Here is a 6873-nt window from a genome sequence, read left to right on the forward strand (position 1 = left end):
CTGTACATGTCGGAAGTTCGAATTGCCCTGATGTCGGATTGCCGTGGAATGCAGGCGCTGATGGCTCCGATCCGACATGTATATTCAATTTGTAGTCTATATACTCAAACTCCAGACGGATACTCAAAAGGTAACCACCGCTTGAGCCGCCTCGCCCTGTAGAATATGGCGTACCTACTGGGGTTACCACCCCACATCCATTCACCTTGTGCCCATGCACAGCAGCTAGGAAAGCCGGCTGCATCATATTGGGCTTCATACTACCTTGCCAGCTGAACCACTGAATTTCTCCTCAATTATCCGCTGGACTGTCTAGCGATGTATCCGGATCTGCATCCAGATAGGCGATCAACGGCTCGAGGTTCTTATTTTGAAAGACGCCTTGCTCTTCGCGGCCACACTGACCCATGAGCCACACGGGAATGCACGCTTTCTACCTCCCTAAGCGGAGGTTCTTCAGGGCATACAGTGGACTTTTCGCCAGCCGCGCTAAAGCCTGTTCACCACAGCATAGCGCTTCTCCTGCACCAAGCGGGGCCATGGTACCTTTTGGTAAGGAAAGTTTAGGTTCCGTTTATCCAGATCCTTGGGGAACAATGGATTGAGACTAGTTTTGATGCCAACATGGGCGGAATCGTGCTACTCTGGTAATCAGAAGCACCTTCAGCAGCCCCTCCGTGGCCAACCTTAGCCTTGACGGCACCACTATGAAGTGGCTGTTGAGCATTGCGCTGCTTCGTGATTGGAACAAAAACCTCGGTTCTTGAAGTGATCTCAACGGAATCACGAGCCTGGGTTCCAGAACCATGCATCTTCCACATAGCTGACATCCAGGGGGCCAATACACGCGGGGCTCATAACTCGACGGTAGGCTTGAGCCCCAGCGCGCGGGTGGGTTATCGAGGTGGCCGCAACAGGGCGCGGTCGTGGCCGCATTGATGATTCCGAAAATGTTGTCGTTATCCGCTTCAGTGTCCTCAAGGCGCTTCATGACGATCGAACCCATGCCGTCCTCTCGGCAATACCCGTCTGCATTGGCGTCCCACGTCTTGTAGACACCGGGCGTCTTCGAATGGAAGTGGTCATTGGGGAGTCCGACAAAAGCATCACAGTTTGTGAGAATGTTCATACCGCCGGCGACAACCATGTCTGTGTCACCGTTCTATCGTGAAGTACAAGCGGGCTCTCACCAAACCTGTCAGTTAGAAACTTATCCCCATGGGTTTGCGGTACACACCTGAATAATTGCCAAGCTAGACAAGTATGCAATAGCCTGATCCCCAGACCAGCTAAGTACGTGGGCAGTCTACGTAAGTCGAATCGGTTAGGGGTATTCTCGCAGTACTAAGCTGCCCGTGTTAGCCAGAATGTATACCTACGTAATGGCGGAACAAGTCCTCCGAAAGACGCAACGTTAATACCCTCGGAGGGGCGCTATCTCAAGAACACAGAGAAGCACACCCTCCGTGGAACCAATAAGTGGGCCTTTGCGGAGATCGGGGTGGTCAACAAGGTAAAGAACTGTCTCAAAGGCCGAGACGAGGGCTATCAATGAAGTCGCGAGTCGCCGTACTTCATCGCGGACAGCAAGTGTAGACTCATTAATAAATCTCGCCAAAATAAGATGCTTTGGTGTTTGCTGTGGTTGAGAATCAGATTGTGGCGTGTGCGCGGACATTAGGTTCTCGAAGATATGGTCCTCTCGAAGCGGAAGAATAACCGAGACCAGGCCGGTGGGGCCGAAGGAGAGAGAGGCAGTTGGGGGATGGCGTCAAGGGGAGATCACAGAAGTGAACATGTAGGGCCGTGGTGAATAGCCGGGCAAACTTTGTTGCACCAGGGGGGATGGAATGCGATTACGGAAGACCCAGATCCAACTGCCAAGCGATAAGCATCAGACTCGGCCAATTTGGAACTGAGCGGCGTTCGGCGATGACTCCTCTAGACTCGCACTCGGAAAACAAGGTCCCCGGTCGGGGTCCTGCTCGGCATGTGGCTGGCGGCCCCATTGCTGGCAATGCCGATGGGGGCGTGGTGTAAGGCACATGTCGTTTCAGCTCTGCTTGATATTTCCCAAGGGCCTTCTGGTTTTCTCCTGCGATTACCCACTTTCAGTCTCTATCGCTGAGACACAATGGCCCAGCCTCAGAAGTACAAAGGCGGATACAGGCAGATTAACAAAGCTCTCAACATCTGCGCTTTTGAGGACTACCTTTCTGCTCAGCTGCAGCACCTGCCTCATCTGGAGGATGTTGAGCAGCTCAGTCCCCGAGTCATCCGTGTGCTAGGACAGAACCCTGGCAAGGTAAGAGCACCAGCCCTCAGGCCGGCCACACCAGCCATCGTCGGGCTAACGATAGCTTGACTCAGTTCACATTGCAAGGAACAAACACCTACATTGTCGGGACAGGTTCGCAGAGGCTGATTATCGACACCGGCCAAGGCATTCCAGAGTGGGCAGACATCATTGAGACGACCCTTAACGAGCGCTCTATTTCTCTTTCGCATGTGTTTCTCTCACACTGGCATGGCGATCATACTGGAGGAGTCCCCGATCTGCTCCGCCTCTACCCCAACCTCGCCGAGGCCATATACAAGAACTCTCCCGGCCGTAACCAACAGCCCATCGATGATGGCCAGGTATTTCGAGTAGAAGGCGCTACTATCCGAGCCGTGCACGCGCCAGGGCATTCCCACGACCACATGTGCTTCATTTTGGAGGAGGAGAATGCGATGTTTACGGGGGACAATGTCTTGGGTCACGGAACCAGTGCGGTAGAAGAACTTGGTGTATATATGGAGATGCTCCGGACGCTGAAATCGCACAACTGCGCTGTCGGCTACCCTGCGCACGGTGACGTGATCACCAATCTCCCTGCGAAGATTGGTGGGGAGCTGGCACAGAAGATGAGACGCGAGAAACAGGTCCTCATGACACTTGATCGACTCAACAAGGAGGCCAGACGCACCGGACAGGGAAAGAAGGCCAGCGTCACCGTCAAAGAATTGGTGGTTCTGGTGCATGGTGACGGGATCGACGAGGAGGTTCGCAAGAAGGCGCTGGAGCCTTTTCTCGATGAAGTGCTACGAAAGCTGGCCGAGGACGGGAAGGTGGCATTCGAAATGCGAGGGGGCGCAAAGCGGTGGTTTGGTGTGGGAGTGTTATGAGTCTTGAGAGCAACAAGCCTCGCGACGCAGCTCTTCGCTTTCTCTTCCTACCTTGCACTTACATCCGATACTATGAGTTATCTATTTCTGGCGGACGGTCAAACTAGATTTTTCGCCCATTTTTTAGAGGCAGGCAATGATCCATTTTGTCGACCGTCAACGACCTCGGTGACGGAGTAATTCAATCTTCCAACTGCATAGGATCGGCCAGCGTTATTGCTCCACCAGCACCTCCTAATGTCGCCTATATTGCTTTAATCGTTCCTTCATTTCAATTCACTCATTCAATTACTCTTTCCTAATAGGGGATATCGTGAAGGCCTTTGATTGCTCGCTCGCAGGTATAAATATCTAGATAGACCTCCGAGTTAGCAACTTCGATGATCCTTCTGCTTTCATCTCGATGATTGCTTGCTTACCTCAGCGCGCTTAGTAATTCTGAATCTCACCGTAGCTTTTCTCTCAATCATCACCTGTCTCCATGCTTGAAAAGAGCCCAGCCGTGAATTGAGGTGACAACAAATTAAGGTGAAGGCGAGGGAGATCAGAGATGATCGACTAACGCCTTGAGGCCTAGCGTCAGGGTTCGCCAGTGACAGGTTGAGACGGTGGCTGAATCAGCTTCAGCTTCCGCGGAAGTGGCAGTTTCGTCAGCCTTCCACGATGGATCCCTGCCCAACCTTGCCCAACTGCCGGTACCCGGCTTCAATTGGAGGAATCTGTTTCAGCTCTGAAGTTTTACTTGTATTCCTGTCAACCCAACCAGCCACACCAACGACCTTATCCGAGCCGTCTTTCACGATCCTCTCTCAAAACATCCCCAACTACACATCAATGCTTACCAACCTCTTAGTCATCAAAGGCCATTTCCCTCGGACAGCGACAAGCTGTCGGGCTCCGGGGGGTGGGGAACCATTTAATCCGGGCCCGACTTTGCCTCAGCTGAAATCGCTATACTCATCTCCAGTCAGCGATATTCGTCATCCGGGTTCTGATTTTGGGGGCCAGAAAGTGGGTGAGACTCAATTTATATTCTCGATGAGATGGAGTTATCGGTCAGATAGATGGAGATAGCAACCAAGAAAACTCCGTCCGAGAGCGAAAGTCCGCGAGCCTCGCGGCAAAACTCCAGCTCCGCTTGCGTGAGGCGGGTCTGGCTCCCTGATGTTGCTGATATCGCGGCGAAATCACGGGAAGTGGGTTGGCGAAATTTCCCTGTCTGGTTGGTAACGCACTAGACCTGCTGTGCATCAGCTCACGCCCTAGACATGGCATTGCAGGCACCAATCGTATCCTATCTGTCGATGTAATCGGCTTCATTTTCAGCCATAAGCTTTGTCGCCAGCATTCGGATCCTTCATGCAGACGTGCTTCGTCTTTTAAGCCTGAGGACCCTCGGTTCATTGCACCGTAAACCTCCAATTATCGCCCCTTCGTGTCCACGATGGCAACTTTAACCTCTCCCGATGTACCCTCCGCCACACAACCCCAGGTCGTCAAACTGCGCGGAAGTTGTCACGCTTGCGCGCTCTCTAAGTTGAAATGCAGCCAGGATAAACCTAAATGTGCACGATGTACCAAACGAGGCACGGAATGCCAGTATCTCGCCAGCAAGCGCGCAGGCCGCAAACAGGGCCGCCGAGCAGGCAGTCTCCGAAACCCTTCCAAGCCAGACCAGCAACTAAACTTTGTTGATGAAGAGAATGATCAAAAGGACTATATGGCAGCGTCTACGCAGCTCATACAGTACGCCCTGCAACAAGATCGGAATCTTGATATTTACCGAGGAAATCACCACCAGCAGCGAACACCGAGCTATACAGAAAGCGTACCGAGCCTTCTCTCATCTGCCGGCCCTGCGACGTCCGCTACGACCCCTCTCACCTTCAATCACCCCGAACTCGATACCTTCCTCTCATCTCCCGTTTCGCTCTCATTGCTCGATGTTCCTGATATTGACTACTTCGCGGGCGCTGAAGTCAATTTCGGGGATTCCAATGGCTTCCCTGATCCCACATCGTTTCTTAAGCCCGACGGCCACATCTCTACGCTTGACACCAACATCCCAAAGCCTTCTTTCGTGCTGGATCCGCTAGTTTCGCTGAGCGACCTCCCTTCTCCGCCCACCTCGACGGGGCGATATAGTTCTGGAAGTCCAACGCAGTGCTCTTGCTTTATCCGCTCACTAGTCCTTCTCCGAGAACTCTTCCCAGACTCCGCAGCCACTTGCCCCAGCACCAGTCCGAGCGATGGGGCCTCCGCAGAAACCCTACCGATCCGAAAAATCATCACTCAGAACGCGGAAACAATCAAAGAAATCAACGATATTCTAGACTGTTACTGCTCTCATGATTGCTACACACTCACGATCATTACCCTCACAGTCCTGAAAGTCATTGCTTGGTACGGTGCTGTGGCGCGCGAATCCCCTTTGGGCGAGAATCGACAGGCACGCCGGGAAAACGTGGACAGAACACCGGTAGTAATCGGTGGGTACCAACTCGAAGGCGAAGACCAGGGCCGCATGGCTGCGCAGCTCGTCCTCAGCGAACTGCATCGCGTACAACGGCTAGTGAACACGCTTTCTCAGCGGCTGAAAGATCAGGCTGAACGAGATGGTTTAACCAACTTAACAACCAGTGGGGTGAATGGCACTATGGGGCACGACTCAGTCTTACCTGGTCGTCTTTCCGTCCAGCTGGCTGCTGACCTTCGAACTCGATTACGTGGGTTGTCGGGTGAGATTGTTGAGAGGCTACGTCGGAGTTGATGCCTGTTTTTCCTCGGCCTTGTCGCAATACATGCCATCTTTTTTATGCTTCGATGAACAAACGCCCGCTTGTCCTATAGTACCTCTGATATTAATGAAAATCAAGAAATAAATGGTCCGAGGAAGGATTACTTTCGGCTTCTGTCTATTGTATCTGCAATGTCCCGTATACCGAAAGACGGGCCGCGGACCGATCCTTCAGCAGGTAGAGTGGCGATGCCCTCAACCCCGAACGAAGAAGCCCGATGATCTCTCCCAATGCTTAATCGGCATCGTTCGCTCGGAATAATATCCGACAGCAGGTGTCTTCAATCAACAGGCTACCGACCCTCCTAACCTAAGAAGCACGCTCATATCATATCACCCTCATCCCCAACAACCTGAAGCCCACTCACTGTTCTCCGGTGCTACTTCAAGGTCGCAGATCCTACCTACTTCAAGGGTTCCTTACCACCCCATCTTACTCCCAAAGCCTCACCGCACCAGACGCCTTATTCCTTCCTCAGTTACGTTCCAAGCTTGCTCGTCTAAATTAAGTTACCGACCACCCCCCCAAAAAAAAAGATGACACAGCCTCAATTCGCCGTCAACGTCGCGGGCGACAAACACGAATTCGACCCGGAGCGCTGGGCGAGCACAACAACAAACACGCCCAGCAATGGAAACGAAAATGGAAACGGATCAGCATTGGTTGCGTCTAATCTTCCCTCTCGACACCCGGAGACGGGGATTAAGGTCTTGATTGTGGGAGCCGGTATGGGAGGGTTAATGACGGCGCTGGAGTGCTGGAGGAAGGGACACAGCGTGGTGGGGATTTTGGAGAGGAACGAGGGGCCGGTTTATTCTGGTTTGTTTGCTTGCACTGAATTCCTAATTTCTTTTCTTTTCTTTTTCTATTTTTTTTTCTTTTTTTCTTTTCTTCTTTTTTTTTTTTT

At 52.3% G+C, this 6873-nt stretch overlaps 5 protein-coding genes across 5 annotated transcripts in view; 3 read left to right on the plus strand and 2 right to left on the minus strand.

The window, feature by feature from the left end:
* Positions 1-342: 342 nt before the first annotated feature.
* BJX67DRAFT_200441 (uncharacterized protein) lies at positions 343-1306 on the minus strand. Its single transcript, XM_071025450.1, has 2 exons — positions 1238-1306; positions 343-1185 (listed from the first exon to the last, which is right to left on the minus strand). The coding sequence occupies exon 2, from the start codon at positions 1145-1147 to the stop codon at positions 608-610; it is 540 nt and encodes a 179-aa protein (XP_070883624.1). The 5' UTR covers positions 1148-1185; positions 1238-1306; the 3' UTR covers positions 343-607.
* BJX67DRAFT_360415 (uncharacterized protein) lies at positions 942-1721 on the minus strand. Its single transcript, XM_071029772.1, has 2 exons — positions 1238-1721; positions 942-1185 (listed from the first exon to the last, which is right to left on the minus strand). Exon 1 carries the CDS (start codon positions 1676-1678, stop codon positions 1415-1417), a length of 264 nt encoding a protein of 87 aa, XP_070883625.1. The 5' UTR covers positions 1679-1721; the 3' UTR covers positions 942-1185; positions 1238-1414.
* A 253-nt stretch (positions 1722-1974) lies between these two features.
* Positions 1975-3500, plus strand: tpcB (metallo-beta-lactamase type thioesterase tpcB). Its single transcript, XM_071025452.1, has 2 exons — positions 1975-2305; positions 2371-3500. The coding sequence occupies exons 1-2, from the start codon at positions 2135-2137 to the stop codon at positions 3166-3168; spliced, it is 969 nt and encodes a 322-aa protein (XP_070883626.1). The 5' UTR covers positions 1975-2134; the 3' UTR covers positions 3169-3500.
* A 927-nt stretch (positions 3501-4427) lies between these two features.
* Positions 4428-6010, plus strand: BJX67DRAFT_200446 (aflatoxin regulatory protein-domain-containing protein). The gene has a single exon (XM_071025451.1). It carries the CDS (start codon positions 4613-4615, stop codon positions 5936-5938), a length of 1326 nt encoding a protein of 441 aa, XP_070883627.1. The 5' UTR covers positions 4428-4612; the 3' UTR covers positions 5939-6010.
* Positions 6011-6502: 492 nt separating this feature from the next.
* BJX67DRAFT_389706 (FAD-dependent oxidoreductase) overlaps positions 6503-6873 on the plus strand; it is a gene marked incomplete at its 5' end in the record, with an annotated part of 2335 nt that continues 1964 nt past the window's right edge. Inside the window, one exon of the mRNA XM_071034540.1 lies at positions 6503-6785. Within this exon, the coding sequence (XP_070883628.1) occupies positions 6503-6785 (283 nt within the window). The remainder of the gene's footprint in view (positions 6786-6873) is intronic.

This window comes from Aspergillus lucknowensis, assembly GCF_044049455.1.
Source record: "Aspergillus lucknowensis strain CBS 449.75 chromosome Unknown BJX67scaffold_38, whole genome shotgun sequence".
NCBI classification, from domain to species: domain Eukaryota; kingdom Fungi; phylum Ascomycota; class Eurotiomycetes; order Eurotiales; family Aspergillaceae; genus Aspergillus; species Aspergillus lucknowensis.

What these genes read in the sequence shown, in the direction of transcription:
- BJX67DRAFT_200441 (XM_071025450.1), bottom strand. Translation starts at nt 1,147, where the DNA reads ATGGTTGTCGCCGGCGGTATGAACATTCTCACAAACTGTGATGCTTTT.
- BJX67DRAFT_360415 (XM_071029772.1), bottom strand. Translation starts at nt 1,678, where the DNA reads ATGTCCGCGCACACGCCACAATCTGATTCTCAACCACAGCAAACACCA.
- tpcB (XM_071025452.1), top strand. Translation starts at nt 2,135, where the DNA reads ATGGCCCAGCCTCAGAAGTACAAAGGCGGATACAGGCAGATTAACAAA. An exon ending in TAGGACAGAACCCTGGCAAG is followed by an intron (nt 2,306 to 2,370) that starts GTAAGAGCACCA and finishes AGCTTGACTCAG; the next exon opens with TTCACATTGCAAGGAACAAA.
- BJX67DRAFT_200446 (XM_071025451.1), top strand. Translation starts at nt 4,613, where the DNA reads ATGGCAACTTTAACCTCTCCCGATGTACCCTCCGCCACACAACCCCAG.